This window comes from Candoia aspera, chromosome 3, assembly GCF_035149785.1.
Source record: "Candoia aspera isolate rCanAsp1 chromosome 3, rCanAsp1.hap2, whole genome shotgun sequence".
NCBI lineage: Eukaryota > Metazoa > Chordata > Lepidosauria > Squamata > Boidae > Candoia > Candoia aspera.
In genome coordinates this window covers 172,187,144-172,203,659 of record NC_086155.1, presented here as the reverse complement: position 1 = coordinate 172,203,659, position 16,516 = coordinate 172,187,144, and the positions used below count along the sequence as shown (strand labels likewise).

Sequence of the window (16,516 nt, the reverse complement as noted above, 5' to 3'; positions counted from 1 at the left end):
TTTTTGCTTAACTATTTTCATTAAAATGTTAAAGTATCTTAGGTCATTGTGTGGAAAGACAGAATAGAAACACTTAAAAAAACAGTTATAGAGCAACTGTAATAACGATGTCTGCAAAGGTCTCTAATCAGCCACTGCTAGGCAATTTCTTAGCCAAGCAATGTATTTTTGCTACAAGCAATCTCTCTCTCTCTCCAGCTCCATCTGATCCACTGGAATGCCACCATGTATCACAGTATTGATGAGGCCATGGGAAAGAAGAATGGTATAGCCATCATTGCTTTATTTGTGCAGGTAATTTTCTTTCTCTTCGCCGTGATCATTTATTGTTTCTTAATTGCAGTTTCATTGCAATACTGCTGTGATGGGTGAAACTACAAGTGTCAATTTCTCCCTTCCACAGCTATTACAGACACAAAACCAGACTGTCATTATGTCTGTTCATCAGAAAGTTATACTCTATATCTTTCAGCAATACAAGCCACTTTCATTCAAGTTGCAGGTGCCACTTAAGTTGTGTTTTATAAGTGAATCATAGTGTTGAACTGAACTCACAATTCCTCTTCAGGCTTTTGGTACAAATATATGAAGGGCTTCTGAGTGACACTAATTATACCTTTGTCTCAAATATATTGATGTGCATATTGACCATTACACCATGAGGACCAGAATCTTGGTCAGTCAGTGTCCCAGTGGAGGGAGCCTGTGTATCTACATTTGTGTTCAAAGTCTGGCCTCCTGCAGTTTGACATTTATCATGCATCAGTCAGGATGTGGTCAACCCTGGCATTGCTCTAAGGCAGGGTTTCTCAACCAGGGTTCCATGGCACCCTAGAGTTCTGTGAGAGGTCACCAGGGGTTCCCTGGGAGATCATGATTTATTTAAAAAAATATTTCAAATTCGGGCAACTTCGCATTAAAGAGGTAAGTTTCATTCTTTACTTTTAGTTTAAGAACACTGTTAATGCATATATGCAGGCCTACACATGAAACGAATATAATAATTTTGTAACTTCTGGCCTATTTTTGAGCTCCTGAATGTGCAGGAGTTCCCCAAGGCCTGAAAAATATTTCAAGGGTTCCTCCAGGGTCAAAGGTTGAGAAAGGCTGGTCTAAGGAGTAAGGATGGCTGGCAGTCCTCACAGTCTTTTGCCCTGTATAGTGGAAATGCCTAAAAAGGGCTATAAGCTGCTGTGGACCTGGTTCCCCAAACAAGTCAGTTCTGGGACATTTTGAAAAAGAATTTTAAAAGAGGATTTCATAGTGCTCTCTAATGAAACTTTTAGTATATACCTGAAAAACAAAGGGTCTTTTGGGGGAAGATAAGCTGATTCTTTTTTAAAAAGATTATTCTTTTATTCTTGTGGTAGATTTATAACTTGCACCATAGACTTTGGAAAAATCATAATATAGCAAATATTAGGATCTGGTCAAAGTTAAATGCATTTAATTAAGACAAATGCAGTAAAATATTCGTGTGGGTTTTTTTTAAGGGAAGCCCTTCCCTCTCATAGACAACCACCAGGTGGGAGCAAAAAGTTAGTTTTCAACAACAACCTTGTGAGGTAGGTTGGGCTGAGGGAGAGAGACCGGTTTGAGCTTTGATGGTTGAGGATAGCCCTGGGTTGTCCCCGTGCCAGTCCAACCCCACATCTAGCACAGATTTGACATCAGCGTATAAACATACCTTGTCTTTATATTTAAAAGCTCAGAGCAAGGCAAACTTTCTGTAGGTGAATTATTGTTTTCAAGCCATGGCCAATGAGGTAAATAACATTATGATGCTATGCAGATGAGAAAGGATGGAATTTCTGAAGTTGGGGAATAGGTTGGGACTTTTTAAAAAAAAATCTATTACGCTATTCTAATTACCTCTTTTGTTTCTTTTTCTGCCAAAAAATTGCACTTCCATTTTTCAGCAGCACAATTTCATTATAGGGGTTTCTCTGGGACCCCAAAGGGGTTTCTTAAAGTAGCTTGTGGATTCTGTGTTGCTCCCCCAACTTAGAGGAAAGAAATAGAAGTTTGGAAGATTGAAGGGATCAAGAATCAAGTCTGGAACTGCTGCAAACTGCCACTAAGTAACAGGATAACTTTGTTGTTGTTGTTGAATTGTGTCTGATCCTGGGTGTCTGCCTGGACTAGTCCCTGCAGTTTTCTTGGCAAGATTTCAGAAGTGGTTTGCCATTGCCTTCTTCCTAAGGTTGAGAGAGAGTGACTGGCCCAAAGTCACCCAGCTGCCTTTGTACCTAAGGTGGGACTAGAACTCTCAGTCTCCCGGTTTCTAGCCCTTTGCCTTAACCACTAGACCAGACTGGCTCTCAACAGGATAATAGTGAATGGCAAAAGGAAATGCTTCTTTAGGAACCATATTTGAATGCTTTTTTGTGGACTTTTATTAATTTTTCATGTCTTAAATAAACTCCTTGGAGACTTTGGTGTTTGAATGGAAAGATGTATGACTCCAATGCAGAGAGGACAGCTAAAAATAATGAAAGCTTGGTCTCCTAAAGGACTCTATAATTGCTTTGGAAGCTGTTATCCAATTTCTTTAATTCTAACCTTGGAGTTACTCAGAAAGTTGGGTTAAATTGTTAAATAAATCTCTTTAACTTATTACTACATCCCACTTCTCAGTTCAATTTAATCTTTTGGGGTGGGGGGCTAGGTATTTTGACTTTAATTGAAAATGTCTCTTCACCTGATCCTTAAGTGCTGTTTGTCCTACGATTAAGAGCCAATGGGGTGAATGCCAAATTCAGTTCATGGAATATATATATATAAGACACACATACACATACACACAATTTTTTTTTAAGTATATATGATATAATTATAAGCAACGAGGTACATATCACAATTGGCTATCCAGGATGAGATACAGTACATATTCCCATTTCTGTCAATATATTAAGTCAGTAATTCCCATAATTACTGATTCTTGATCCCACTTGCACAGCTCCAAAATAGAGGAAGCGTACTACCATCTCCATCAACAGCAACAAAAGAGAACAAGAGCACACTGATTTGGTGTCTCATTTCATTTATATGAATTGATGCAACCCAGCTGTGTATTTGCATCAGCAGGAATGTTTTATGCTGGTGGAATGAAGGGGTTAATTCCCACTTTCCCATGGCCTCTTCCACATCATCAAAATTTGCTCAGATGGAACAGTTTTTTGAAGGTGTCTCAAATAGTAAGTACTCTTCAGTGAGTGGACTCTTACAGAAATCTTTGATCAGCTGATGGGTATTCTTGTGCAGTCTGCTGTCTAGGTGCCAAATATTAATGAGCAACTTCAGGACCCCTCCTCTCCCTTCTTATGGTTCCATATATTTTAATGAGGATCTGTACAGTCCTTCGAGCAAATGATAATTCACAGTCATGGCCACCAGAATTCTGCATGAGCATATGGTGTTGCTGTATGTCTGTGGGATATTTAAGAATTGTAGATATTTAAGTAGATATTTAAGAATAGTTTTTTCCTAGGTTTTTGAGTCAAAACAATCCCAATTAGATTTTTCTACAGACTAACAAAAACAATAGTATTAATCAATAGTTGCTACTTATGTGTTGGCATCTCCAGTATCTATCATTTTCATATTGTAGCTTGGACTCAGAATGCAAGATTCATTCTTATGAGTGAATGGCTGTCCACAGTTAAAGTTGGTTCTGGCCGATGATTACTTGGATGTATTTGCAACTCAATTAATTACATGGTTCTAGTATTTTATACTTATGCTAAAACAAAGTCCAATTGAACTGAGCACAGCAAATGTGCAAGACGTAGGTAAAGGTTGTTTAACATGCAGATGACTCCTGCCCAGTTATTACACTTTAAATCAACTTCTAAAGTGTTTCGTATTTTTCATTTTTTAAAATCTAAAATTAAGTTTTTGAAAACAGCCTCAATTTCATGCAATATTCTGGTGGAGTTTTGAATGTTCCCTCACTTACTTTCCCAGAGACAGCACCTTTAGCCTGATCAGAATAGAAACTCCACCTCTGAACACATCCAGCTGAAGGAAAGCCATCACTGCTCTGGGTAATTGATTCCACTTTCAAACTCCCCTTCCTATTATGACATTTTTTTTCAGTTGGAATCTGCTCTTCTATAATTTTAATCTGTTATTCTACATCCTCCACCCTTTTTTTTAAATTCGTTTTTTATTAGTTAAGTATAATAAACAAAAAGAATACATCCAATGATTGTGTAATAAAAAACTGCATACATTATAGTGATTAGGTAAACTGAACATAAATGGGGGAAAAGAAATCAGAAAAAAGAGGGGAAAATCCATACTGTATAATACCAGTATAAGATTAAATCAATCCTTAAACATTATTAAATCTAGTCCATAAAGAGGCATACTGCTCCATCTTCTCATTTTTAAAATATAAGGACATCTCAGTAATAATAATAAACACATATCTTGACATAAGGAGAATAATTTTTTTTGCATCTGCATAACAGACTTAGCACAGAATTATTTTGCCTTGTTCTGTGTGGTATCTTTTCAGGTATTTGAAAGTGCTGTCATAATCCCACTAGGCTCTGCTTGACAAAGTTTGCCTCTCAATATATGTTGGCATAACATACACAAATATATTATAATAATATATATAACTGTATACGTATGTATATATATATTACTATAATATATTATAGTTATGTATATGTATATATATATAATATAAAACATTTAAAATATAAATGTTTAACTTATAAACATAAATATATAAATAAAATATATTCTATATACATTTATATAAAAAGGTGGGATTAAAAATCTAATAATGATAATGATTAACTAGCTATATAGAATTGGCATATATACAATATCTGCTTGGAATCTGGCCTTCGCTGTTTATGCAGTCACTTCATAGCCTGTATTGTATCCCTTATAAAGAGTCCATGGCATTTCATTCTATACTCAGTGGAGAATCCTACAAGGTATTCTTGGATAATTACTCTTTCCTAGCCTTCTAGGCACACTGAGCCTTATTTCCTTTCTTCTCTGTTTTGTCCTTTCCTAACAAATGTAAGTTAAGTTCGGAAAGGACAAAATAGAGAAGAAAGGAAATGAGACTCAGTGTGCCTAGAACAGTGCAGACTAGGACCAGGAAGACCTATGTTTAAATCCCACTACACTATAAAGTAATCTGGGTAAGTTGGCTAGTTACTTTCTTGCAACCTATCTCATAACATTCTTGTGAGGATATAATGGAGGTAAGTTCCGTTGAACTCTTTAGAGGAAGATGGTCTTAAATGTAAGAAACAACAACAATACGAATGTCTTGAACTACACAAAGGAATAATAACATATAAGCATAATGAAGAATATTACTTTTTTTTAGTTTGATGCACCAAAGCATCTGAGAATAACATGTTATTAAATGTATTTCAGAGATTGAATAACCTCTATAGTATTTCAATATTTATTTATTGTTGGTTTTATTTCAGATAGGAAAGGAACATTCAGGCCTAAAGGCTGTGACTGAAATTCTGCAGGACATCCAGTATAAGGTAAAACATCTTCACTGTATAATTGGGGATCAGGTACTTAATGTGATCAAATTTGTGGAAAAATGGAATGTATAGCAGTCATTTATTTAATTTATTTACTCAATTTATACTCCTCCTTTCTCCTCAACTAAGTATCCCAAAATTTGAAATAAGAATTGCAATTCTATATTAAAACATTGCATTTAACATTAACATTGATTAATAAAAAAGAGAACCATCTTTATAAACAAGACAAGATGTAGCCAAAATATAAATAACATTTGCTAAGTACAGCTTGCTCAGGAAGGATTGCAGCTGATGCACTATGCTTAACTGTGCAAATGTGCTCCCAGTTCTGAAGCCAGCAACAGCTAAAAGTCTATAAGCACCCCCAAACTAGGGACCTGTTTTTACAGGTGTAGTACAGCTTCATCCAAAAATAAGCTGACCCACAATTCCCAAGTCCAGTTTACTAAGAACACCTCTGTCTTATCTGGATTTAACTTCAGTTTGTTATCTAGTTATTATTGAACTTAGGCAATTATCAATGGTACTGGCATTGTTGGACTTGGATTATAAAAATCTGTAGGCTTACTGATGGCACCCACTCCAAAACCCTGGATGACCCTCCCTCCAAAAAATCTTGAACAGAAGGGATACAAGATGAAATCATAGGGTCACCATACCTCAATAAATGTTGAACATACCTTTGTGGCTTGGCTTGAGAGAAAGGAACAGAACTCTTGCAAAACAGTGACCCCAAAGACCAATCTCTCCAGACCAGTGTTTCTTAACCTTGGCAACTTTAAGATGTATGGACTTCAACTCCCAGAATTCCTCAGCCAGCATGGGGAGTTAAAGTCCACACATCTTAAAGTTGCCAAGGTTGAGAAACACTGCTCCAGACAGTCTAGAAGGATATCATTCATGAATAGTCTTCTACTATAGTCCTGTTTAGGAGTTACAGATATTGAACCTTCAGTAAACATCTACAGTAGGGACGATTTTCCACACACAGCTGTAACCTGTATTGGTTTCCATGGTACTGGAGTTGGGGGTTATGTGAAACATTTATGTGTTGAAGGTTCCACACTTGCAGTATCCAAATAGGGATTAGGTCTTCTATAGACCAAGTCATTATTTTCGATTAGGAGTATAACACATTCCAATCATTTTGATATTTTCAGAGCAGTGATAGATATCTCTAAGGTAACCATGTCCATTCTGAAAAATGATGTGAGGCCTTAAACGTTTCTTTTAAACACCCTTCATATTTGTGGGTGGCATTCACCCACTCATCCCATACATAGATCAGTTTCATGTAGAACTGACCTGGCATGGGTGCTTGCTTTATCATCTATCAATACCAATACCAGTCAAACTGATCTTAGCTGATATAATCCTACACAGTAGGTTATGAGATGTAAGCTAAGACTGATTTCTGGGAGACTATTATACAGTAATTATATCATTAGCCCTCCCTCCCTTCTGAAGTATTGCACATTATAGTTCACTTTTCCCTAAATCCACATCTCTTTTCTCTTGAGAACTAGAAATAAACTGGTTTCTGTTAACTTTTCAGGATAACTCCAAGACAATACCTTGCTTTAATCCCAACACATTATTACCAGGTGAGCATTTATTTTTGTGCCAAGAAAATTTTGCGCACACTAATGATTTGCTTTTTAGTTTTGTTAACAGTTAGAGTATTTGCAGAAAAGTAGGATATGAACCTTAAGAGGGATATGGTGGCGCTGCAGGTTAAACCGCTGAGCTGCTGAGCTTGCCAATCCGAAGGTCGGCGGTTCAAATCCGCGTGACGGGGTGAGCTCCCGTTGCTAGTCCCAGCTCCTGCCAACCTAGCAGTTTGAAAACATGCAAATGTGAGTAGATTAATAGGTACCGCTTTGGCGGGTAGGTAACGGCGTTCCGTTTAGTCATGCTGGCCACATGACCACGGAGGAAGTGTCTACGGACAAACGCCGGCTCTTTGGCTTTGAAACAGAGTTGAGCACTGCCCCCTAGAGTTGGACACGACTGGACTTAACGTCAAGGGAAACCTTTACCTTTACCTAGGATATGAACCAAATAATAATAAAAAAATTCACTGCTGTCTTAACCTGTTATCAACTTTGACCAACATTTTTTACTTAACTGAATTGCTAACAAACATAGTTCTAAACATGGTGCTTTTCAGCATTCTGTAATCTAGATATCCTCTAGCTACACTGAGACTACAACTCCCATCAGCCAGTTATTCTCAGAGTTGTAAATTCTCATTAAGAGAGCATCAAGGTGGGAATGTTGGTATATCCCATTATAACAAAAGTCTTCAGTAAAACAGTATATGTTGAATACTTGCCAGGTAATATTTTTATTCTTCACAGGATTGAATCAGTTTTCAAAATATTTGTGTCTGTATTGCATCTAAATATAATACGAACAGAATTCAGGCAGGTGGTATCTCAACTGGCAATTACATCTTAATACAGAATATTTACACAGTATATTTTACTGTGAAGAGTTTTTCATATTGTGTAACTTGTTTTTCTAGGTTGGAAGTAGGTTACTGTTCTTTCTGTAGATGTATGAAGTTGTTATGAATGGAATCTAAGGGGGTTGTTTGGCTTAGGGCTACTTACCGATTAGAATGTAATTGGATGTTCTGGGTTTTACACTTGCATCTTTCTTCCATGCACAGTAACAGAGAAGTACAGTACACACTTACAGAGAACTAACCTGAGTCCCAGATCATTGTGAAGTCTTGGGAGTCCTCTTTCTTTCTTCTTGTCCCAGCATTGTTGGTATTTAAATAAATACATATTTTTTAACATATCATAATACCTATAAATAGGATTTACAATTACTATTATGAGCAAACAACATAAAAGAGCTACATCACTGAAACAAAAAGTTCTTTATTAATCATCTAATACCTAGGCAGGTAGTATCCCTGAGTGACTGCTTTCTTAATTTCCAAGGACAAAACAGATTTTTGATCTTTTACCAGTTGCCATTTATTAAAGATATATTCACTGGATTTAAGAAATCTGTGAGTATAATGGCACATTCTTGGGGAAATGCAGCAGTAAATTTCCTTGGAATCAATCCAGTTTAAGGTGATGAAAATAGTTTTTGTCATGGTGGATAGAATTCTGAGTTATGTGAAGCAAATTCACCTGGGATAAAATGAAGGGTTGCAAAGGAATTAAATCTGATAAAGTCAATGTATTGCATCAACCTCTAGATAACTCTGAATCCAGTTTGGCTTCCTTGGATTTTAACTAACTGCTATATGTGTATGTGTGATGAAATGTTGAGAGATAATAAAATATTGTTAGATTTTGATATTATTACCCAACATTTCATAGCATTTTAGAAAAGAATGCCAACATTTCATGAGCTTTGGCTCTTTCACAAGTTTTCAGCATTCTTTATTTTTTATTTTCTTAAAAACACAGTGCCTAATGCCTGACTATTAGATGTTCTTTTGGACTTAAATAATATATTTTTTCCTTAAAACTACAGAACAGATGGTAAAACTGGCTGACAAATTCCAATCCCAGTTTTCATCAAACTTTAAACTTATTTTTTAATCTTTTCTAATTCTAAAATTTTCTACAGTAGCACCAACTTTCAAATCAATCTGTACAGCTGTTTGATCTGTACAGTTACCTCCCCCCCAACCTTCAGCATTATCTGTTTATAATGGAAGAACACCATTCATCTGTTTTGTCATTTTGTCCCTGTAATTCCATTATTTAAGTACATTAGATAATTGCATGATTTTGAAGAATTTTCATATAATCAATTTCTCTCAAAATATCAAAACAGTATTTTCCAACCAACCATGGTAAAGCCTATAATCTTAAATGTATAAGGACAACAATTTTATACAAGTTTACTTTTAAATATGTTTTATGTTAAGTAGGAATTAGATAACAGTTTACATGTGCAGAAGCCACATTGAACATTGTAGGACATTCAAGAAAACATGCAAAAAATATATTGTTAGGAAGTGGGATTACCTTTTCTGTAGACCTATTTAGGATCATTCTGAAGAGTGAAAGAACATAATTAAAACCCAAATTGTTATATGTAGAGGGTTGGAAATGAAAGCTCTGCAGGCACAGAACAACAGAAAAACTTATTTATACAATATCATAAACCCAGATCTTGAGAACACCAAGAGGTGAAGCTTTTGTTTTTATTTCATTGCATTGTAGCTATGAGTGAAGTAGTGAACTCTGAGCATTTTAGAGGTTGGTTCTGAAGTTACAAAATGGTTACTTTTTCAGTGTTTAGATGTTGTGTTGACTAGGAAAATTAAAAGTTCTAGACATTAGACAATTAAATATAAATATTATTCCCTTTCTGGATAGAAAAAGGGGGACTGAAAATAGTATACATCCAGCTTATACTTGTTTATGATATGAAAAATAGAGGGGAGAGATGTGGAAAGGAGAAGAAAGAATTTAAGAAAGCCAGAACTGAAGACAAAACATTGCAGAAGACCAGAATGATGTATTCAAGGGATCCAGACTGAAGAAACATAAATAAAAAAAACTACTTTATTGATAGTGGTAGTCGAAAGAAATAGAATAAGTTTAGCCAGATGGGTTTAGCTTAGTTAATTATAATTTGCACTTGCAGTTATTTTTAGTAGATCTATTTACCTTAGTGACTTGCTCCAGTATTAAAGTCATTAATATGGTAATGAAATGTTCCTTACACACTTCTATCACCAAGTATCAAGCACAAGTTGATCCTCATAGTCATTTGTCTTGTAAACTGTAAACAGTCTTGCAGGCTGCCTGGAGCTGGGATAACTTGGCTATTTCAGCAGACTTTTCTTGTTAGAAGTTCATATGGATGCCCACAAACTGGAGGTACCACTAGAAAAAGCATTGTGGTTGCCATGGACTGAAATGTTTCTAACGGAAAGGATTTCTTTTATAAAAATATCCTGGGAAGCATGAATGACTACTATCCATGATTTCTGTTGCGTTCTGCTAGAAACTCAAGTCAGTCTACACAATCCTCTTTTTGCTGAGATATGATCAGAGGATGAAGTATCAGGATAAAATCCTGCAGTTTGCCTTTTATGAGATACTTCCTAGGGACTCTGTTGACACAGCTGTAGATTGCATACAGAAAATGTTGGATAATTTCATTTCTTCAAATAAGCTTGCGCTACTGCTTTCAAACCAAGGTATCCATTCAATTTCAGATCCACTGCTAAGAGACTATTGGGTGTATGAAGGCTCTCTCACGGTGCCACCCTGCAGTGAAGGTGTTACATGGATCTTATTTAGATATCCTTTAACTATATCCCAAGTTCAGGTAATGGTTGTGTTTATGACCACAGAATGTAATTCTCAGTGAAAGGTTACAGCATGCAAATACATTACAGGGCACTATACTTGCTTTTTCCTGGAAATTTCATTAAATCATTCAGTTCATGGCTTTTAAAATAAAGGTTAAATCATTTGTGTTACTAAAATGGAAAGGTCAGAAACAAAGAACTGTTGTTACCATTTTTCTCATGTATTATAAAAATCAAAATTTATTTACCAGGAAAAAAAGGAAGAAAAGTAGAGGGGAAAAGAGAAATAAATAAATACCCAGCAGTTTTTTTTAAAAAAAACTTTATGCTTGTTTCCCTTAAAATAAACACTAGCAGATGTTTGAACAGATGTGCAACATAGCCTTATTTGTGTGCTTGGGTACCTAAGGCATAATGAGGCTATCCAGTATTTGCTGGCTAGTTTTGCTCTCCAGAGCCATCCTGTGTGCCAGCATGTTTCATAGCTGACATGGAACTCACATGCGTCTAGGGGACAATTACACACACATAGAACTCTCTCCATGGGAAGACATGGTTTCTGCCTCTGTTAAAGGGCCTATTTGAATGATATATGCTTCCTTCTTGCTAGTATCCATTTTGGCAGGGGACATGATTACATTATTGCAAGCAAGGCCGACAGGCAACAGACAGTTAAGGGCACATGCTATGTTTAATAGATAGCATGCAGGTCACCTGCTATTTTTGTTTTAAATAGAGGAAGTGTACAGACTACTGAACCAGACCAGGTTAATAGGGTTTCTCCCCTTTATAACTCCTGTCTTATTTCATTTGTGTTGGTGGCAGGCAATTGTGTATCAAACTAGTTCTCATTTTCCAATGACAACCATTTTTATTTTATTAGTTTTTAAACTGCCAGAGGATTCTTTGTTGTTTTTGTTACGAAAGACCATGCTCTTAAAATTGGTACAGCGGAAGGCTCCAGCTATATGGAGTAGAAATCCATCAGCTTCACAGATATTCCCACTCAGATAAAGACAGATACCATACTTTTAGTCAAATGTGAACCATAGGACATTATTTCTAAGTAGCTGCAAATGAAAATGTGCTACAGTCTGCCTACCACCTAGAATTACAATGACAGATAATGCTGTACATGCCAAAGTGTACTGAATCATCTGATCAGCATATTTTAAAGCGAAGAGTGTCCCAGTATCAAATTTTTATGCACATGTTTGGCTTCAGTGTTTTCTTATTGTTTATCAGAAATGCCCCATCATACTCTACACTAGAGAAACTAGTAGTTTTTATGCAAAATAAGTATCCAATACACAGTAGAAGAATAGTTCATTACCAAGGGCACTCAGTCATTGACTTCAGTGCCTTTTAATAAACTATGATAGTGCAATGTCTGCAATTGTACTTGTCTTATTTAAAGAGGTAGAATTTTGAAGCATTAACTTATGTGTTTAGACATTCCAGACTTTTGCCACAATATATAAAATACTGGTTACTAAAGTTCTATATACTGTACTTGAGAACAATTAGGAAGTGCAGAGAGCAGCACTTTCTTTACTTAAAAAACAAAAACTTAGAAGATCTCATTAGGGAAGTAAAAAAGGAAAGTGAAAAATCTGGGCTGATTTTACATATTAGGAAGACAAAGGTACTGTCAACAAGCATGGCAAAGATGGTTTAGTTTTCTTAGGCTAAAGAAGAGTTAAAAGTGGAAAATAAGATGGAGGAGGAGATTAATCCTAGGGAAGAGATTACAAAGGATAAGAATATTGCTACAACACAAAGATCAGAGTAGTTAAAGCAATGGATTTCATAGTAGTAATGTATGGCTATGAAAGCTGGACATTGAGAAAGAGGATAGATATGTGAATTTTGGATGTGGAGATAACTATTAAGAGTACCATAGGTGCAGGAAGAACTAGTCAATCAGTTTTGCATAGAATAAAGCCTGACCTTGAAGTGATAATCAGCAAGCAGAAACTTGCATATTTGGGGCATGTGATGTGGAAAAGTGATACACTAGAAAAAAATTATGCTGGACAGGGTTGAGGGAAGTAAAGAAGGAGAAGACAACAGATAAGGTGAATGGATGGGATCAAAGATATTACAGGGCTGTCTTGGAAGAGCTACAAAATATTGCTGAAGATAGTTGAGATAACAAGCATTTGTCCATGCAGTCACCAGAAGAAAATGTTCAGTATATATTTATTCATTGTTGTTTCTCCTCTTCAGTCATTCTTTCTGCTGCTGCTGCTACTACTACAACCATTGCCACCACTATTATTAACTTTACAGTATTCTGTTTTTTTCAGAAAGAAGACTCTCCAAGTGTCTTACATAAGATCAATTCTAACAACAGTACATCATTAGAATAGACTGTTTACAGAGGTTAACAATAATGGCAGATCTTTCTTTCTTCATTTTCTGCTCATAGATCAGTTGATTATACTGTTTTCTGTGGTGAAAAGGGGGACTATTCCTGCTTGGCTAAAGAGGGCTGGTTTTTTTTCTCTGTCTCTCCTCTGTTCATGATTTTTTTTTATGATCCCTATGAGGAGAGAAGAGTCTCATTTTCTTCATTGGTTGATATTTTCTCATTAGCATGACTCAGTAATACTGGAATAATTTTTCTCTTTTTTTTTCTGATTTGCTTTTTCTCTCCCATATTCCAAAAATAAAAGACTTAGAAATGCACTCAACAAACTATCTTCATGCATTTTCTGACATTTTAATATCCTTTTCCTATATGAGATGTAGCCCTCCATCTCTCCTGGGGGCTGCACAATCTAGAGATCCATTATGAATCTGGATATTTCTGGCTAGAGTTCTATTAGATTTGCCTTCCAAAATTTAAAAACTCCTGATCATAAAGAACTGAAATCTTTTTTTCAGAATGACAGGTCCTGCTTGAAAAGAAGATATATTTCAACAGTACGCTATATCTAATTTTGAATTTATAAATTTACTTTGGTCCTTTTCCTTCATTTCAACTCTTTTGTTGTAAAAATAAGAACCACATCCATATAAAAGTAAACTATTAAATTCAAAATAAGTTCTATAAAGAAATTATTTACTTCCATAGTCCCAGTGATTCATTTTAACAGCTATTGTTCTCTGGAATAGTTAGGTTTTGCCCACCCTCTTTTATTTCCCTTTCCTTATTTTTCTGCCATTAAAAGGTCAGTTTTGTCCTGGTTTTCCAACAACTAGGTTGTCTCATTGTGAAATACAAGGCTCATGTTATGCTTAAGCTAGAATAGTTTCTCATGGGTTATCAAAGCTTAGTCTTGAGTGGCCATGTGGCTTTGATGTAGTTGGTTCATTTCAGCCTTGTAAACATGTCATAAGACAAAGGAATGGAAAAGTGTTGAAATGTTGGCACATTCCCAAGTTCATAATGGAAACTTACACTTCTATTTTTATCCAATTTCTGCTTGGATCCATCACAACTTTGATACAATAAAGTCCAGAGTACCTCAAAAGCCGCCTTCAAAATGCTCCAAAAGTTGATAAGAAATTATAAACTTTAATGTGATAGAAGGAGAAACTTATTAATGCACTGGGGGTATCCGATAAACTGTCTTTTATTTAATTTAATTTTAATTCAGTTTAAATGTATTCTTGGTTACATAAAGTTTTTAAAAAGCTTTGTATGCCATAACTGATGAATGGCAGGATGTATATTAAATAAAAAGAGAAAAAATAACTAGCATTTAAAAAAAAATCTATACCTCTCACAGTGGAGCTACTAATTGAGGGAGTCAAATGTCTATTTCCTTGTTTTATTAGATAGAAGAGTTTCGAAGACTGAGGACACATGTTAAAGGGGCAGACCTCCTAGGAAGTTGCGATGGAATCTTAGGAGATAATTTTAGACCAACCCAGCCACTCAGTGACAGAGTCATAAGGGCTGCTTTCCAGTAACAAAGACAAATAGTTAAAAAAGAAAAAGAAACAAAGTCAAAATATAGGTAAGTGGAAAAGCAAAATAATGAATTGTGTGAAATATAACCTTTGTCCTAACTTCAGCATAATGTCATGAGTAAGGATGGCGAGCAGGGGGCTCCCATCCAGACTGTCAAGCGCATGCGTAGCACTGATGAATTGCTCAGCCATTCAAAGAGACACAGATCGGGACCGCCTTAACCCTGGGGGGTTATATGTCTGGGTTTTCCCACGCTTCTTCAGTTTGTTAGGATTCCTGTTAAGTACTAGCAATAAATATTATCGACCAGTTCCTTGTCTCAGTGTGTTTCTTGGTTGTTAGGACACATAATTTGCATTAAAGACATACTCATTTTTTTTGGAGAAGTGGAAATGTACTGTATCTGTACGTTGTGTTTTGGCCAGATTTTTAATATGATACAAAATCATTTTCAGATTCAAAGAATCACAGAGTTGAAAGGGGACATTTATGCCTTTAAATCCAATCTCCCACTCTGTGTAAAACCTCAGTATAGGATTCCCTGGCAAATAGCACCCCGGCCTTTGTTTTAACATATCCAATGAAAAGGAGCTCACCTCCTCTTTGGCTAATTGTTTCCATTTTTTGGCTAATTGTTTCCATTTTGTCAAATTGTTCTTAACTATTACAATTTTTTTTCTTAATATTCAGTTGGAATCTACCTTCCTTTAATTTAAATCCATTATTCTGTGTTCTGTATTCTGCAATGACAGCAAATAGGCCTTGACCTTCTGTCTGATGCTCTTTTGAGACACTTGAGGAATGCTGTCACATTCCCCACCCCCACCCCATTGTCTTCTCTTCTCAAGGCTAAACATTGCTAAGTACTGTTGTTGATGGTTTTCCTGTCTTTTAGGGTAAGTCCTTATAATTTAGCTTATAATTAAAAAATCTAAAAGTAATGAAATTTAATATTTAACAGGATCATATAAAAATTTAATTATCTTAGGGTTTTAATGTTTGGAGGAATAGGAGAGTGCTTATAGCATGCTTAGCTGAAAGCTAGGAGGCTAAGAAAGTAGTTTTATGGCCCTAGGGCCATCAGCTAGATCAATTCTTACCCTCTGATAGTGGAAAAAGAATAGAAAGGATGAAACTTCCCCAGCTCTTACTACTTTTACCTCAGAAGTCTGGGTTACAGATACTTTCTGGGAGAGAAGAAAAGTAGCGGAAGGATGGATGTGCCATCACAACCTTCAGATATATAGAATCTGCACCTCCTACTCCCTAATACTGCCATAAAGGATATTCTTGCCCCACTGAGGAAATAAATGGCAGACTTTCAACATCAGAGCTCTCCAAATTGCCTTCCAAGTTTAGTTATTGAAGAGGACATTCCATAATTGTGAGGCCTGTGCCCAATTTTATGATGGGCCAAACAACAGGGTTCTCACAAATGGAATGACAGTATTAGTCTACAAAATGCTGGTCTTGTAATTCATACAGTTTTTATGATTATAATGGACAAAATAACATGGGTAGTTGAAATATTAAATTCCACAAAATCCCCTTCCTTAATCCTGTTTCTTCAGCAATTCTGGGTCCAACAAGATGAGATGTTGGAGTTTCATGACTGGATCATCTTTTAATTCTGTGGAAAGCAGCTTCAGGATTCCTGAAATGGATTGGGAACACAATGCTGAGAAAGGTGGAAAGTAATGTTTTGCCCACTGTGCCATTTTTTAAATTTAAATCCTCTCAGTTGTTGCTATTTGTTACATA

General features: G+C 35.9%; 1 protein-coding gene across 4 annotated transcripts in view; it reads left to right on the top strand.

The window, feature by feature from the left end:
• Positions 1 to 16,516, top strand: part of CA8 (carbonic anhydrase 8) — a 47,355-nt gene that overhangs the window by 29,657 nt on the left and 1,182 nt on the right. For 3 of the 4 annotated variants that reach the window (XM_063299326.1, XM_063299327.1, XM_063299325.1), the window contains 5 exons: positions 199 to 294; positions 5,466 to 5,528; positions 7,090 to 7,138; positions 10,738 to 10,850; positions 14,620 to 14,801. In XM_063299326.1, the coding sequence (XP_063155396.1) occupies positions 199 to 294; positions 5,466 to 5,528; positions 7,090 to 7,138; positions 10,738 to 10,850; positions 14,620 to 14,754 (456 nt within the window). In that variant the 3' untranslated portion in view covers positions 14,755 to 14,801. Of the gene's footprint in view, positions 1 to 198; positions 295 to 5,465; positions 5,529 to 7,089; positions 7,139 to 10,737; positions 10,851 to 14,619; positions 14,802 to 16,326; positions 16,450 to 16,516 lie in introns of all 4 variants that reach the window. The other variant, XR_010067654.1, reaches the window with a different exon arrangement.